This window comes from Vulpes lagopus, chromosome 3 (genome assembly GCF_018345385.1).
Source record: "Vulpes lagopus strain Blue_001 chromosome 3, ASM1834538v1, whole genome shotgun sequence".
Classification (NCBI taxonomy): domain Eukaryota; kingdom Metazoa; phylum Chordata; class Mammalia; order Carnivora; family Canidae; genus Vulpes; species Vulpes lagopus.
This window is the reverse complement of record NC_054826.1, coordinates 1,354,017-1,371,722: the sequence shown is the minus strand read 5'-3', so window position 1 is coordinate 1,371,722 and position 17,706 is coordinate 1,354,017. Positions and strand designations below refer to the sequence as shown.

Below are 17,706 nucleotides of genomic sequence, written 5' to 3'. Positions count from 1 at the left end.
TTCAGTAGTGCCGGTAGCTCCTTCTGGCCCCAGGCCCTCTGCACATGTTGTACATTGTTCTATGTGGAGCTCTTCCAAGCCCTGTGATAGACTGCTGCTAATCCAGAGTTCATCATAAAAGGGGCTTCTTCAGAGGTCTCTCAAAGCCCCCACCCTATACTTCACCCTCGTTGTAATGGGGGAGTTGTGTAAGAAATTGTTTAGCTTGAATCTCTTCTCTTGGCATATGAGCTTCATTGGGCAGATACCTGGCTTGTTCAATTCTCAGGGCTTTTCCAGAGAGCATGGCCAGTAGCAGGTGCTCAATAAATATTTGCTGAAACAACGAATGTTGAATGAATCATCAAAAGGCAGCTAAAATTTCTTGTTTTCTTTTTGTCTCTTTAGCTGGGAAGTTGTCAATTCCAAACCAGATGAAAGACCCAGGTTCAGCCACTGTATTGCAGAATCATGGATGAATTTCAGCATATTTCTTCAAGAAATGTCTCTTTTTAAACAGCAGAGCCCGGGCAAGGCAAGTTTTCCAGCATGGGAGGATTACTGTGTGTGCTTTAGAACATGCAATAAATTGGAAACCAATGAATTAACCTAGTTTATCAGCTTATAAGGTTTCTCCAATCCTAGATATAATATACTAGGAACACTTTCCATAAAGGTGATATTAGCAAAATTCAGAAATATGAGTGTGTTAGCATTAGAAAATCCTCAAACTTCTGTTTTAAAGTTGTCTTCTGTTTTATACCTGTTTATCTAACTCATTAACAAAAATGGTGATTGGTCTTATCAGCCAGACCTAGGAGAAAAAAATTACTAAGAATTTCAGTTTAAAAACAGACATGTAAATGTAGAGAACAAACTGGTGGTTGCCAGAGAGAAGAGGGGCAGAGCAATGGGCAAAACTGGCAACAGGGGTTAAGAAGTACAAGCTTCCAGTCATGGAAGTCACCGTTATGTCGTACACCTAAAAGTCATGTAATAGGTCAACTGTACTTCAGTATAAAAAAATAAATAAGTCATTGGGATGTAAGGTCCAACTTAGGGAATGTCATCCATAGTATCGTAGTAAGTACAGAGATGACAGATGGGAACTAGATTTGTCATCATCCATAATGTGTGTAAATGTCAGGCTGCTGTGGGGTACACCTGACTCCTATAACAATGTATGTCAGTTATAATCCAATAGAAAAAGAATTTCAGTTTATATCATTTAGGCCGGTTCTGCAGTCGAAGGGAGAGGAGACCGAGTCCTTCTGAGGGTGCCTTTGGAGATAATGGAGTCTTTCAGTCTAGAAAGTAGAGATTCCTATATGATTTATTTAAGAAAGAAAACCTTTGGCAAAGATGCTCACAGTCTTTATATAAATGGAACGAGTGTTTTCCCAGTTAAAATGAAAACCCCTGAGGAGAAGGATCAAATGTGGTTTGGGAGGGATTGCACGGTGCACACCCTTGGAGGACTTGGTGTGCAGAGGCGGCTACAGCTGTGATCGTGAGAACATGGGTTTAAGGGCAGAGCCAGCAACGGACGCTTCCCCTTCCAGTATTGGGTTCAAGATTCTTGAACCTCCGCCTGCAGTTGGAAGGAAGAGCCTAAGAATATCGGCATTTAAAATCCCTCTGGTTGTACCATGTACATGTGTCTCTTAACTTCAGTAGTATTGAAAAATAAAACTATGCTTGGGCACATTTTGAGCATTATTAAAGGGGCAACGTTGCATATGTATGGATTTTTAAAAAAAATCACTGAAGTTAATTCTTAGACTAGATATCCATATGGTGGAGAGGGAGAGTTGCATTTTTGATGCCTATTTTACTGAAATGATCAAAACACATTTTTAGGAGATTCTGAACTTAAAACTTCTGCATTGGATTGCATTAATGTACTCCAGGTCGACTTGCTTGAGGTGATGATGTTATAAATTTAGTGGATAGTATGGAAATCTCTTTGTGAAACTGAATTTTGGACGTTGTAATGCTTTCCTAGACTTATTCTTTCAATGCTTATGGTCTTTCCTCTTCCATTTTGCTATTAGAATTGCATATTCGTCAAGGGCCTCTGCTTTTTCAGAAACAGCTCTTAACTTTGTTCCATAAGTTCATCTGTTCTCCTTTTGATCAGTTAACTTATTAATCCTGTGCCAAAGAATGGAAAACCAAAGTTAATCTGATGGTGTTAATCAGTTACTGATCAGAGTTATATATTCTTTTTTCATATGTCTTTTTGAAATTCCCTTAAGGAATAAGGAATTCTCTTTACTTGCCGATTTAATACCATCGTATAAAGATAAATCAAAAGAAGAAGGATAGTTTAAGACTGGGGTGTGGAAAACAAGTGAAGGCTTTATGGGAGATTTTTTTGTCATGATGTTTAAATTTGTTGAAACAACCAAGATTTTCTTTTTTAATTTTTATTTTTTGGTCATAACTGGCAGTAGGAAAATATGCACATTTCACTTTGGGAATTTCATTTCATTTCCAGTTGCTTTCTAAGTGACCTAGAAGTGGGGTCAATTTGAGGGATGGATGTGGTTACGAAGGAGGATAGTAATGGCCAGTGGATTCATCCTAGCAGCTTATCAGCTATGCAGATTGCTGTTATAGTCGTACAAATACCTCAAATTTTTGCTTTGCTGTGTTTATGAATTTTGATGGGTTTATAGAAGTACTTTGAACTTGCAGGTTATTTACCAGGCTGCATTATTTTCAGCAACTGATCCTGAGTAAAAGAAGTTTCTGGGGACATATGACGCTTCAGTTCTCTTGCATCTGGCAGTCATACAGCCAAGGGCATGATTAATGGAAGATGTTCTCTGTGCCAGAAATTAGCTTCTGGAACCTTAAAATGATTTTTCATTAAGTGTTAAAGTGGGCCGAGGCCAGCTGAACACAGCAGCCATTAGGACCAAGTACAAAAGAACACTGTTTGAAAAACATTTACCGTAATGTGATGGATCACATATAGACAAAACTTGTGTATCCTGTGCTCAAAAATGTCTTGGAGTTGTAACTGTCACATGTTGTTTCTATTATTTCTAGTTTTGTCTCCTGGTCTGCAGTGTGTGCACATTTTTTACAATCTTGGGAAGTTACATTCCTGGAGTTATACTCAGCTATCTGCTGTGTAAGTATAGTAGAACATTTGACTAATTTATGTGATGCATATGGTATCGCTTAATGGTCCACAGGACCTTCCGTAGTCTGGAAGAGGAGGGATGAGTTCTTGGTTATAAAACACATTGGTTATCCTTTAATTTCCTGCTGTACAAAGTTTCTCCTTTTCCTAGAGACATGTTTGTATTTTCAAGTTGGAAGAACAGCTGCCAAAAGGCAGGGTGGGTTGGTTATAAGTGTTTTGATTTGATTTTAAATTATGGCAGGAGAACTATAAGTAAGCTATACTTCCCACCCCCACAAACACACTAATATTTTTGCCCTCGTGTGTGTTCTGTGGCTCAAAAAATAATTAAAACTAGAATGTGATACCCCTACACTCCCACCAGGATGGCTAAAATTAAGAAATACGGGCCATATCAAGTATTAGCAAGGATACAGGGCAACTGGAAATTCCCACATACCGTTGGTAGGTAGGTAGGTAGAATGGTGTAAACACTTTGGATAGCAGTTGGGCCGTTTCTTAAAAACGATCTATGACCCGCCTATCCCATGGCTAGTATTTATTTACCCAAGAGAAATGAAAGTATACATCTACACAAACACTTTCATGCAGATGTTCACAGCACCTTTATCTGCAGTAGCCAAACCCAGAACACAATCCATATGTGCACCCATAAATGTACCAGGAAACAAACTCTAGTATATCCATCCATACAGTGACTGCTCAGCACTAAAGAATTGGTGTATGCAACAATCCGGATCAATCTCAAAATAATTAGATCGAGTGGGAAAAGCCAGGTAAAGAAGAGTATAAAGCGTATGATTCCATCTATACATAATTCAGACTCCTCTTGAACCAAAGGCAAAGCACACCCATGGTTGCCTAGGGATGAGGTGGGTCGGGGCAGGGGAAGGCAAGAGAGAGATGAATGGGAAGATGGGGAACCTCTCGGGGGTGAGGGCTATGTTCACTACCTTCATCATGGTAATGGTTTCTTGGTTCTTTGCACATGTCAAAACTTATGAAATTGTAATACTTTAAATGTGTGCAGTTTATCGTATGTCAAATACAGCTCCAAAGTGCCCTTCAAAAAAGGACAGCGGGCCAGCTTCTCCTGAAAAACCTGGTCTGCTGCTGCCACCCTGAGGATGGGATGAGAGTCAACTAAGTCTCCCATTTCCCTGAGTTTCTGAACACCAGCTTTTAAAATGTACCTATTCTTCCTTGGTTTCTAGTGATACTTGAGTTTGCAGCTGCTATTTAAAAAGCAAACGGGCACCTTTTCTAACAACAGCAAAGGAGTAAACAGTAGGGAATACATCGCATTCGCTCTGTTGGTCTTCACTTTACTACTCCCGATGCCTAGCTCCCGTGGCGGGTGATCAAAGCGCAAATCCATTCTCCCGGGTGGAACTCACGTAGAGTATCAGCCCTTGATCTGCCTTGTTGGGGAAGTAAAGGAGGAGAGAGCCGGGGAGAGGCCGGCACAGGCCAGGCATTATTCACAGGGTTTGCATTCGCCTCGTTTACTCCTCACGAAACTCCGGAGATCATAGGATCATCCCAGTATTCCTGGTGAGAGGCTAAGAGAGAATAACTTTCCTCTAGTGAAGTGGCTTATTCGACAAACAAGTAGACTGCGGATTTTAACCCAGGACTGTTGTCAAGCAAGCGTGTAATCTTTGTGTGAGTGTTGACGGGAAAGAATGAAAGGGAGAAAGCTGATTTGGTGGCAGGTCTTTAAAAACAATGACTGGAAGCGGTGCTCTAGCTACGGGAGGAAGAATAGAAATTAGGGACTTACTTCACAGAGGCACCTCTCTAAGAAAGAACTTGTATTTGTCAGTAAGGGAACGGAAATATTTTTTGTGAAATACTCAGAGGCAGCCTTTTGAAAGGAAGGTCCTCTTACCCACACTCCTCCCTTCTTATTTTTGCAGTGCTGTGTGCATTTTTGTGTCCACTGTTTAAGTGTAATGATATCGGACAAAAAATATACAGCAAAATCAAGTCAGTTCTGCTGAAGCTAGACTTTGGAATTGGAGAATATATTAATCAGAAGAAACGTAAGAGATCTGGTAGGTAAAGTTTGAATTTTAAATTCCACGCGTGGAAGGAGACGTCAGCTGGCTCTTTATTATGAAATCACCTTGAATATGTCTCAAGGTGCTTTTAGGCTTTTATTACATATATAGACACTAATCCCCTGAAAGTAATGTAGCCTTTGCCTATTTAGGATTTTATGCTTTTCTCAAACATATAAGAAATTGACTTTTTAATCCAAATTGTCGGGGGAAGGAGAAAAGGATTCAATAACTTTATACTTGCTATCTATGATTTTCTTTGTCTCACTTGCTTTATTTTGGGGTGGACTATTGCAAAAAAAACACAACACGAGGCTAAGAGTGTGGGAGCCACATAAGAGGGGATTAAGAGAACAGGGGGAGAAAAAAAAACAGAGGACAAGCCAAAGTGATCATTTTTCAGTATTTAACTTGGCCTATGACCTTATAGATTCTCACACTATAGCAAGATCAGAATGGCCTGGAGGGATTATTAAGGCATAGAATTCTGGGCCCTAGAGTTTCTAATTCAGTTGGTGTAGGGTAGGGGGTAGGACCTGAGAATTTGCGTTTCTAAAAGGTTCCAATCAGCGGTGCTGATGCTGCTGGTTCCGGGCCCACGCTACTAGAATCAGTGATATAGACCATTTCCCTTGGAAATAAAACGTTTGCAGATATGTGTGACATTTAGTTAAATGGAAGCACTGGACAGTGTGAGGAATGTGGGGTCAGGATATCACAGTATAATGGATAAAACACACTGTGTCTAAGCTGGCCAGGAAACTGAAAGCCTCTACATTTTTTTCTCAACAGAAGCAGATAAAGAAAAAAGTCACAAAGATGACAGCGAATTAGACCTTTCAGCTCTTTGTCCTAAGGTATTTTTTGTTTCGTTTTCAATTCGTTCCCGTGTGGTTTGACTATAAACTTACTTACATGTCCTAAAGCTGAGTGATTTTTCCTAATGGACTCCTCCTGCTTCTCGAAGGTGATTGAACAGTTTCAAAAAAAAAAAAAAAAAAACAGTTTTTGGGGCATTTGTATGGAGCCTGCAAAGGATTTCCGTTAGAAGTTTCAAATGTGCCTCTGCTCTCTCTGTCTCACCACAGATCAGCCTCACGGTTGCTGCCAAAGAGCTGTCTGTGTCGGACACAGACGTATCCGAGGTCTCCTGGACTGACAATGGGACCTTCAACCTTTCAGAAGGATACACTCCACAGACAGACACTTCTGACGGTACGCTCACCTTCCCGCTTACTCTTATTTGTGTTCTTAGGAGTACACGTCAGCTGCTGAATGGAGCAACAAAATCTGGTGTATCCATGCCGCGGAATACCACTTGGCTCTAAAAACAAAGTACTGGTACATGCCATGACCCCGATGAACCTTGAAAACACTGTGCTAAGTGAAGGAAGCCAAACACAAGTCCACATACTGTATAAGTCCATTTATATGAACACGTAGAATAGGCAAATCCACGTGGGACGGAGGGTAGGTTAGTGGCTGCTAGGGGCTTGGGGGAAGACGAATGGTGAGTGGTAATTAGCGTGGGTTTTTTGTAATGATGAGAATGTTCTGGAATTAGGTAGTGGCGATGGTTGCCCCAAAGCTTTGTGAATATAGTAAATATATTAAAAACCACTGAATTTTATGGTAGACGAATCATATCTGAAAGGCTATTACTTTTTTAAAAGTATGAGGAAAAAGATGTAAGGCAGTCCATATCCAAATCTGCCTTTACTTGGAAAACAAATAAGTAGCTGACAGTGAAAACAATTTCTGAAGTGTCTGGTGGCAAATGTCTATTGTTCATGGCAACGATGGATGGAGTAGGGGAAAGAGAGACACGCATCCCATATATCCAGGGCTAGTCCTCGTTAAAGAGGATTGAAGTGTGGAGGACAGGTTCCCCAAATCCCACGCTAACTCCACTCATGTTTTTCTTCAAAGTTGGCTTTTAAAAAAGCTTTATTTTTTTAATAATTGGGATAAACGTAATTTGAAATAGCTATCTTGTGTAGTAACAACTTTTGCTAGTCTCATTGGATTATTTCAAGTCATTTTAGCCATATACTGAAAATATGAGCTTATAATGGAAGATTATGAATTGTTTTATGTGTGTTTTTACAAGCAAGAACATACGTTCTTCTAGAGGAAGGAGGGAGGCTGTACAATGTTTGAAATAAAACAGGCTTGGAGATTGGGACACCTAAGTGTAGTCTTGCTTTTGTCCTTAGCTAATTGTATGGCCTTGACCAGGTGACATAATTTCTGTGGACCTGTGTCCTCACCTTTAAAATGTATTAGAACATTCACGGAGCAACCTAGTGGCTCAGTTGGCAGAGCATGTGACTCCTGATCATGGGGTTGTGAGTTCAAGCCCCACATTGGGCTTAGAGCCTACTTAAAAAAAAAAAGCACTCAAACTGCACAAGCCCTACATTATCAAGATAAGGATAATAAACCCTTTGTTCGTAAGCATCCTAGCTCAGACTTAGACAACAAAAGGGGCATCAATAAGCCAACCCACATAGAAAGTATTAATTAAATTGAAGAGTTCAAGTCACTGTTTTAAAGAGTTAACTGTTGTACTGAAAGATTTTCTATGGAAAGTGAGTAACAAAGAAACCAGTCTGCCTGCTAACCTGTCATTACCTTCAGATGTCCCAAATCTTAAAGTGTTCCTGTATGTATTCTGGACACAAATCTGGTAAACGGGGCATAGTTATTTTCAGCGATATTTATAGGAAGCCAAGTGCTTCTATGAACTCTTAAGTTGAATATGGAACAGAAGGAGCAATATTTTCTTTCTTTTTTTTTTTTTTGACAGGCAAAGCATTTTATGCACGTGCAAAATATATCTAAAGTTACGTTTTTTACAGAACAGTGGTAGTTTCTAACATTTTTTTTATAAATTTATTTTTTATTGGTGTTCAATTTGCCAACATATAGAATAACACCCAGTGCTCATCCCATCAAGTGCCCCCCTCAGTGAATATTTTCTTTTAATTCCTTGCATTAAACAAACATAGGTTACAGATGCTAAGACATTGCTCTCCATGGAGGAAAATGCTGAGCAGGATAATACCGTTTGTTACACCAGAACCCATGAAAACCTCCAACTGAAATATTTTTAAACTTTGTGATCATACATATCCACACTGGCTTCCAGCTAATACCCTCCCTGGGCCAGGATGAAAGTTTTGTTTATAATGAACATTTAAACCTATTATATAAACCTATTATATATAGGTTTATATATATATATATATATATATATATGAAGCAAAACAAATGAGCAAAGGGGAAGAAAGAGAGAGGGAGACCAAGAAACAGACTCTTGAACAGAGAATAGACCCACGGTTTCCAGAGGGGAGGTGGTGGGGCTGGGTGAACTAGGCGACGGGGTGAAGGAGGGCGCGTGTGATGAGCTCGGGGTGTTGTATGCAAGCGCTGAATCACTAGAGTGAACACCTGAAGCTAACACTCTGTTAACTCCCTGGAATTTAAATACAAACTTAGAAAAACTTCAGTCAAGCCTCAAGCTAACGTTAGACAGGTTGGATGTTAAGTCATCACATACCCTGTTTCGTGCTTAAGAGGAAAACTAAAGCCGTAGCGGGGACGTGCGGTCCTGGCGTCCTTGTAGAGAGCCGGTGTCCCGCATTCGAAAGGGGTCCAGCCTGTGGCGAAGCTGATTCGCTAGGAGGCCAGTGGCCGCCAGGCCTGCCTAGAGGGCTCCAATTCCAATCAGAGTTCCTTTCAGACAGTTCTTTTGTTTCAAATCCATCATGGTGCTCAGGCATGAACTTGTGTGATACATTCCACAGATCTCGATCGACCCAGCGAAGAAGTTTTCTCTCGAGACCTTTCCGATTTTCCATCTGTAGAAAATGGCATGGGAACAAATGATGAAGATGAATTCAGCCTTGGCTTGCCCCCTGAGCAAAGGAGAAGAAAGGAGCAGCTGGACAGCGGTGTGAGAACGAGCAGAGAGAGGCAGTCGGCGGCTGGTCTCAGCCTTCCTCTGAGCAGTGACCAAACCTTTCACCTGATGCGCAGCCTGGCTGGGGACGCCATCACGGCCGCAGTGACAGCTGCCATCAAGGAGCAGTTAGAGGGCGCGCAGCAAGCACTCTCTCAGGCTGCCCCCAGCCCAGGAGACGACACAGACACTGAAGAAGGTGATGACTTTGAACTACTTGACCAGTCAGAGCTTGATCAAATTGAGAGTGAGTTGGGACTCTCACAAGACCAAGAAGCAGAAGCACAGCAAAATAAGAAGTCTTCGGGCTTCCTTTCAAATCTACTCGGAGGCCATTAGTCTGGGAATCAACTTGTTCAACACAGCACAGAGAAAACTACCAAAAAATTTGAAACAAGCAAAAAAAAAAGGAAAAAAAAATTTTTTTGAACTGTGAGCTTTACTGATTACTTCAGATTTTTTTCTTATTTTTCCTTCTGCAGTGAATTGATTGGATATATATCAGCTGATACTGATATTTCCTATAGTTATTTTTATGTAATAAGCATGGAAATGAACTTTATATACATATATATATACATACTGTGGTGTCAGACATGAATATTAGAGGTTGTTTTTAAAGCAAAAACACCAAATTATTGGGATCCTCTTATAAGTACTCCTTATTTTTTCTTTACAATTAATTTTTCAAGCATGCAAACAGTTTATTGTAACTCACTGAAATATTAACCATTAGTTGTGAATACGAAGCAGTATCATCTCCTTTGTTACTGATACTTGGAAACAGTTAAAAAATTCTGATAGACTCTGATGTAAAAAAACAAAAGTTATCACGGTATCTTTAATCGAAGGACTTGGGAAATATCGTCAAAATTAATTTCCTAGGGATAATTTTAAAAATATATTTAAATACTTTGGATAGGCTGATACATTTCCACGTCGTTTCTGCAGTCATAGACTCAGGCCTACCTGTGTAAGTGGCACGCTCCGTGGACGGCAGCTCTGGCCTTGCCCTCGGTGGTGTTACCCCTGGAAGGCAAGTAATAGTGTATCACACAGACAGGGGTTTTGATGGAAACACAGACTGGGCTGCGTTTGGTTGCTGGGCCGTCAGGTACTTGTCAGAGATGTTGTCAAGTGCAGGTCTGTTCTGCTTGCTCAGACCCAAGTTAAATCGTCATCTCTCCTATTACGTCACGGACAAAGTCTCTTCAAGTTGTGAAACGCGTGCCTGGTATGTTCGGTGAGTGATGTTGTCATCGGCAGCAGAGAAGCAGTGACTGCTTCGTAGTCTGTAGTGCACCTCCTGTGGGAGAGAAATTTGCTTGGCTTTAAGGTGTCTTTACTTGCTACTAAAGTCTAAAAATAGAACCTGTTTCTACTGGGAAGCTAGAGTATATTTTTCCTTTATTTAAAACTTTTTAGATCACCTTCAAATAACCAAATTGACATAGGCTTTTAACAAAGGATTTCGCAGAAATCAAGCTAAGTTTGTTTTCGTGATGTAAACTTTTAATAGTGTCGAGGGACCATGCCAGCCAACTACCAACAATCCCTTCAATCTTCAGGTACAGCTGGCATTTCTACAGATGCATACAGACGTCTGAGACCCTGAGAAAGGAAAGATAATCCAAGAATATAGGAAAGCTGTTGTCCCTTCCCTTCATTTTATCCCTTTCCTTCTATTCCTAAAGACGATAGGTAATCTGATGTTTTAATGTAGCATCTCTTATTTATTTTTTTCTGAGGTATTAAAATATCTAGACTGAATTTTGCCAAATGTAAAGGGAGATAAGTTATTGAGGACTTTCAACACATGCTTTTTGTGACTGACTACGCTTATATGTCATTAGTGCCTCATGACTGTGTTTGATGTCCTTTACTGATACAAAGTGAGCCTGTGCCTTCATTATCTTGCCCATTTTGGTACAAAAACCTGGTGTTAGATCTATGAACTGTGTGGGTTAGGGAGGAATATACATGAATTCTATTCAATACAAGTTTCTGGACATAAAGAACAATACAGTCACATATTTATAAAATAGTTGTCACCAGGATTCTTTCTCTTTTTTTTTTTATGTGTATGTTTCTGTATTTAAAAAATGTTCTTGGCCATAAGTCAAAAAGTTTTCAGTTGTTTCAATTTCTTCATGGAGGGGAAAACAAGAAGGTGACCCATGTAACTAAAGAATGTGTTAAGAGTCATTAGACAAGCTTACAGAAAGATAAACTCTAGAGTTGGTGTAACAAACAATAAAACTAGGGTCAAATATTATGAACTATAAATTAAAAGTGGTTTGGGGATGGCGAGGTGGTTAGGGTAGGAAATTGTGTTATTAACACTCTGGAGGAGACATACCAACTTGCTATGGGTAGTAGCATCATAACCAGACATGTACTTCAATATTTATTCCAGAACATATGTCATTACAGATGTACCCAATGCAGTAACAGTACTCCTAATTCAGACAAAGAGGGGTGCTGTGGGGTTGTGTGCGTGTGTGTGTGTGTGTGTGTGTGTGTGTGTGAATGTGTTGGTGGATGTACTGTATATAATCCTATTTCTGATTTTAAGGTATAGTAACAGTAAACCCCGATAATTGATCCAGTCCCAGTGGGGACTACTTACCCCTTACTGTGAGAATTTATGCATTCATTAAAGTGTGAAACATGGATTCTTTTTAATTGTGAAGGAGTTGTAGAAAAAATGCTTTGCAAAAGAATGCTGAGCAAAATGAGACAGTGGGAATAGCATACATTGATTATGCATTTTGACCTGAAACAATGAAGCAGAGCTCAAGAAGTTCAAGCTTGCTTTGGAAAGTCAATCCAGGCTTACAGCCCTGTTTATATTCTCATTTTGAATCATCATTGCTTTTTCCTTACTCTAAAAATTCTCAGAAGTGATTTTTAAACCACTCCCCCCATGTAATAGAATATTAGGAAAAGAAATATTTATAATTGTAATTGGCAAACATCCCCAACATATTTAAGCGTCTCACTCTTATCTTTGAAATAAGTGCAACTCTTCAGCTTTTAAGAAATAGCAAATGCTAGTATACTGCTGATTTTAGGCAAGAAGCATATCTACATTTAAGAAAAAAGTGACTTAAACATTTTCCTTTCTGTTTATAATTTAGGTTGATGTAGTTCTTTATACACTGCTTCAGTTATATTAGTTACAAGATAGGAAATTATTCTGAAAACCCTTATTAAACTGTAGTTGTCATAGGCCATTTGTATCATGATGAAGGTAGAAAGTCTCAGAAATATATTTTTGTGTATTATTCCTCCATTTCCACTGCAGCAGTTAAGTTAGTATGGGATGTCATAAATACCAGTTCTAGTTCTAATGTTAATATTATGACCCCTTAAGATACAATGTGAAAGCCACATAACATCCTCAAACTACCATTTCGGGTTCCCCAAACAAAAAATAGGGAGCTAATTATTCTCTTACACAAGAATTTTTTTAGAATGAATGGAAAAAAGTATCTGAAGCACTTTCGGGGGTGAGGGGGGGGAAGGCTATATATAACTGAGATAGTGATTTTTTTTTTCCCACCTGTGTTTCAACTAAACCACCTTTTCAAACATTAAAACAAAGTCAATCAACAAGTACCTGCTTATAAGAAAACTCTAAAGTTCTTTCAGTAGGAGTAGCAGTATATTGGCCTCATAATCCAGGAAATGCTGTGGAATAAAAAAGATGAAAAGTGTTGCAAAAATGTCTATTTTTTCAGTTGACCACGTGTGAGGTTCTAAACTAGCCATTTTTAATGGATCTAACACTGGCTGGGAGGCTCCAAGTCATTCACATTAGATCTATACCTGTTTCCTTCATCTATAAAATTAAGTTATAGCATCTGCATCCCATAGTGTCTAATTCAGTGTCTAAGACTGGCTTTGGCAAACTATGGCTTACGGGCCAAATCAGGTCTGTGGCTGTTTTTATATGGAATAGCAGCTAAGAATGATTTTTTAAAGGTTTTTAAGTAGTTGAAAAAAATCAGAAGAGTTCATGACTTGTGTAAAATATATGAAATTAAAAATTCATCCATAAATAAAGGTTTTTTGGAACATAGACACAGTCATTTATGTACTGTCTATGGCTGCTTTTGTATTTTCTCTTTTTATATAAAGAGAAAAGTTGAATAATTGTGGCAGGGACCATAGGCCTAACAAAGCCAAAACATTTACTATCATACCCTCTATAGGAAAAGTTTGCCAACTGTTCGTCTAATACATAGAAAATACTGTTACAATTACAATCACGTGTAATCCTGATGACTCTACAATTAAGCAGTAGTAAGAGCATTTATCAGAAGGACAGGGTTAAATCAATTTTCCAAAGTCACATAGCTAGTAAGGGGGAAAGCCAGTTTGTCCCCAGAGCCCCCAGAGTCTCTTTCTAGTATATTATGTCATCTAATTTTTTGTTTTTTAGATACATTAAGAATGATCATAATTTTAAATAGTTCAGAAGTTTACTAAATATTAATGACTGAATTTTTAGTTTTTTTTTTCAAAGAAGCCAGAAATCAGCTGAACTATACTATTGTAAATGCTATGATAACCAGGTATTCTCAATTCTTTGTTAATTTAAGAACAGAAAACTCTGCATATCTAGACACCCAAAAACCAAGAGGTAGTAAAACGTATTAAAATTGTCTATTGAAAATAAAAATTCTTTACTTAACATTTTTTAATGAACACCAAATTCACAGAACTTGTAAACCATTTACTAAATGTTAGTTTTTATATTCTTTGTTATCCCCCAAAAGTAATCCCATCCAACCCTTTTAAGTTTTTCCTTTTAAAAACCAAGTTGCTACTGCAATATAGGTATGTGGAAAGTAGTAAGCCTGTCACAAGAGAACACTACATATCAATGTTAGTATCTCAGCTGACTTGAGGTGAACTTATTTCCTCCTATTTTAAATTTTGTAATTATCAAAAATCAATGTCCCAACATCTGTCAGGATTGAAAAGGAACCACATCGTCATTGATACTGTCACTTTTACAGTGTGTAACCTAACTTCACTAGTTTGGCAATTAAATGATCTTGAGGGCTGTGTCACCATATCCAAAGAATTTTAATTTTTAAGATTTTCAAATCTAAATTTTTTACATGGGCAGTCTCAGTTTAAATTCTTCAGTAAAACGATTAATTAGGTAAGAAACCTTTTTCATAGTACAGTCAGCAGGAATTAGACACATTAACATAATATCCTGAGTATATGGCAGAGAGGTTCAACACAAGGTCCCTTGGTCAATCATCTTGCGTTTACCGAGGAGCTGTTGGCCACAGACCCGCTCCTTTCAAGTATTTTTCCAGTCCATTCCAGGTACTGCTGTTGGATCTCAAGGACCACTTCTGTTCCTGATGCCCATGTAAACTGCAACACTTTTCTTGAGTGCCTACTGTTTTAGCAAATGAAGAAAGAACAAAGTATGGAATTCAATTCTCTACCCAATACCTTAATCCTCTCTAATCCTATTTCCTCATCTTTACCTGTATCCTATGCTTCAATGCAAACTAGACTAACATTCTTCCTAAATATGTCCCTTAGTTTGGCCCCTTCACAGTATTTCTTCTACTTTCCACCTCCCTTCTCCACTTGCAGATGAAGTCTTCAGTTTCCCCGCTCCTTCAGGACCCATCTGAAATGTCAGCTTCTTAATGAAAACTTTTCTGGTCTCTAGTCGGATGAGATTTTTCTATCCTAAATCCCATTGCCCCTTTATGTTTTGTTGTAAGTGACCCAGTCTTTAATGTGTTCATTGTGTATTTCTTATCATCCCTATCAAATTGTAAGAAACTCCTTGAGGGTAAAGATTCCTTAATTTAGAATTAGAAGAGTATTTTAAAGGACAGTGTGATGTTGTGATTCATAATAAATATACCTTTGGTCTTTGTCCATTCCTGGCGTAGAGCTCACAAAACCCCTAAGTGTTGAGAGGATGACTATGTTTTCGATTATGACTTTTGGAAAGCCCCTTAGATGGCCTAAGGATGAGAGCTGGTTGCCAGGGGAACCGACCTGTGTGGAGGAGAAAGTAGCTGGAGGCTGAGTTCAATCACCAAAGATTTAATCAGTCATGCCTACGTAAGGAAACCTCCATAAAACCCCACAACGGTGGGGTCAGAGCTTTTCGGTTAGTGAAGCAGAACAAATCCATGTGCCAGGTGGGTGACTGCACCCAAGCTCCACGGGGACAGAAGCTCCTGTATTTAGGACCCTTCTGGACCTCGCCCTGTGTTTGTCTTCATCTCTGGCTGTTCGTCTGTATCTTTTCATGTCCTTTCTAATAAACCAGTCCTCTAGTAAGTCACCGGGTTTCCTGAGTCTCGTGAGCCACTCTGCGAATCAGTCAAACTGATTTTGGGGGGCAGGGGGCAGGCGGCTTCGAGGCCGTGGGTCTGCACGGGTGGCCCTGGACCTGCTCCCGGGGTCCACGTGGGCACAGTCCTGAGGGATCGAGTCCTCAGCCTGGGGAGCTGATGCTGTCGCCAGGTCGCCGGTGTCAGGCAGGTGTCAGCTGCTGGGGTGTGGCAGGAACACCCCCCGGAGACTGGTCACACGGGGGCAGGGGGCAGGGAACGGGAGCTACTGGAAGGCAAAGGAGCCGGAGCTGCATTCTGTGGGCATCAGGCAGCCATCCCCGATGGGGAAAAGTGACCTGTGAGGAAGAAGGGCTTAGGGAAGAGGAGGCCCCGGGGGTGGGGGCCAGCAGGGCCCTGGGGTGTGCAGACCTCGGGGTCCCCGCAGGAGGGAAAGGAAAGGGTGTGAACTCCCAGGGGTTCAGATGCTGGAGTGGGGGCTCGGGAAAACGGACTGAAGGAGGCAGGAAGGAAATGGCACACGAAGAATGACGAGATGCTGGAAGAACCACAGGAGAGAGAATAAGAAAAAAGTAAAAGAAACCAAAATCTCCTTACACAGCCATCTTTGGCTTTACTTTTTAGAAAAGCATGAAAATACACATCAGTTTGGTTTCTCCCCGGCGATGGCTAGTCGTAGGTACGTTTCTTGAGGTGGCCTCTTCTCCGGGCGGCTGAGCAACTTGAAAAGGTTTTGATGATCTCAAAACCAAGTTTTCTGGAATAAAAATCCCCATCGGATAACTTCCGCGGTAAGAGGTTCGTTTCTGAACAGTCCGGGCGCCAGCGTCGGGGGCACCTGGGTGATGGGGTGTCCAGCCTGGCGGTAGAAAGGAGATGGTCTGGGGGGCCAGGACTCCAAGGGGCACGCGGGGAAATCAGTTGGGGTGCTTGGGGGGCCTGGCTGAGGGACACCTGGGTGATGGGGCGCCTGGGTCAGGGGGACCCTGGGTGATGGGGCGCCTGGCTGATGGGGCACCTGGGTGTGGGGGCGCCTGGCTTGGGGGGTGCCTGGGTGATGGGGCGCCTGGGTGCGGGGGCGCCTGGCGGGGCGGTGGCCGGCTGCGGGGCGCCTGGGTCGGGGGTGGGGGGGCGCCGGGGTGGCTCAGTAGGTTCGGGTCCTGAACTCGGGGGGCGGGGCTGCAGTCGGGGCCACGCCCCCCGGTGCCCACCGCCCCCCCCCCCCCGGCCCCCGACAGCGAGCGCGGCGTCGGGCTGATCGGCGCCGCCTCCCACCCGCCCGCCAGCCCGCGCCCGTCTCAGCGGCGTGTCCGCACCCCTGGAGCGGGGGGCCCGGGCGGGCGGGAGGGGGCGCAGCGCCGGGGCGGCCGAACTCCTCGGTCCCAGCGTCCCGCGCGCCCCTCGCGGGGAGGCTGCCCTGGACCCCGCGTCCCTGCCAATTCCCGCAGCCTCCGGCCCGGGTCTCCCTTCCGGACGTGTGGGCACCGGCTCCGTCCTCCGCGCCCCCGGGAGAGCGACCGGGTGGGCGATGCGCGGGGGCACCCCGAGCCCCGCGGGCCCAGCCCCCGCCCCCTCGGGCCCAGTCCCCGCCCCCCGCGGACGCAGTCCCCGCCCCCCGGAGACCCAGTCCCCGCCCCCCGGGGACCCAGCCCCCGCCCCCTCGGGCCCAGTCCCCGCCCCCCGCGGGCCCAGTCCCCGCCCCCCGCGGACCCAGTCCCCGCCCCCTCGGGCGCAGTCCCCGCCCCCCTCGGGCCCAGTCCCCGCCCCCCGCGGACCCAGCCCCGCCCCCTCGGGCCCAGTCCCCGCCCCATCGGACTCAGTCCCCGCCCACCTCGGGCTGGCCCAGTCCCCGCCCACGGTCTGGCCCGGTCCCGCCCACCTCGGGCTGGCCCAGTCCCCGCCCACGGTCTGGCCCGATCCCGCCCACCTCGGGCTGGCCCAATGAACATCCACGTCGGGGTTGCCGCGTACGCACCGCCGTCAGGCCGACCCCTCTGCATCCACCCTGTCCGTCGGGCCGGCCCAATCAACATCCACGTCGGGGTGGCCCCGTCCGCGCCGCCGTCAGGCCGACCCTTCCAGCGCCCTCCCCGTGCCGCCTTAACCCACACCCGCTTCTGGCCGACGGGGCGGGGCCAGGCCAGTCCCGGGCCTGCCCTCGACTTCCGGCGCCGGCGGCGGCGGCGGGGGCGTGGC

The 17,706-nt window shown here is 43.1% G+C and overlaps 1 protein-coding gene and 1 long non-coding RNA gene across 7 annotated transcripts in view; one reads left to right on the top strand and one right to left on the bottom strand.

Moving 5' to 3' along the window:
- Positions 1-12,891, top strand: part of RETREG1 (reticulophagy regulator 1) — a 119,083-nt gene extending 106,192 nt beyond the window's left edge. For all 5 annotated transcript variants that reach the window (XM_041749480.1, XM_041749482.1, XM_041749481.1 and 2 more), the window contains 6 exons: positions 388-514; positions 3,037-3,121; positions 5,056-5,193; positions 5,992-6,056; positions 6,288-6,414; positions 9,009-12,891. In XM_041749480.1, the coding sequence (XP_041605414.1) occupies positions 388-514; positions 3,037-3,121; positions 5,056-5,193; positions 5,992-6,056; positions 6,288-6,414; positions 9,009-9,502 (1,036 nt within the window). In that variant the 3' untranslated portion in view covers positions 9,503-12,891. The remainder of the gene's footprint in view (positions 1-387; positions 515-3,036; positions 3,122-5,055; positions 5,194-5,991; positions 6,057-6,287; positions 6,415-9,008) is intronic.
- Positions 12,892-15,462: 2,571 nt separating this feature from the next.
- Positions 15,463-17,650, bottom strand: LOC121487597. Of its 2 annotated transcripts, XR_005986865.1 has the most exons (3): positions 17,486-17,650; positions 16,108-16,369; positions 15,463-15,848 (listed from the first exon to the last, which is right to left on the bottom strand). It is a non-coding gene; the product is annotated as an uncharacterized LOC121487597 (long non-coding RNA). The 2 variants fall into 2 exon arrangements; XR_005986864.1 differs by lacking the exon at positions 15,463-15,848 and having other exon boundaries at positions 16,104-16,369.
- Positions 17,651-17,706: the final 56 nt, after the last annotated feature.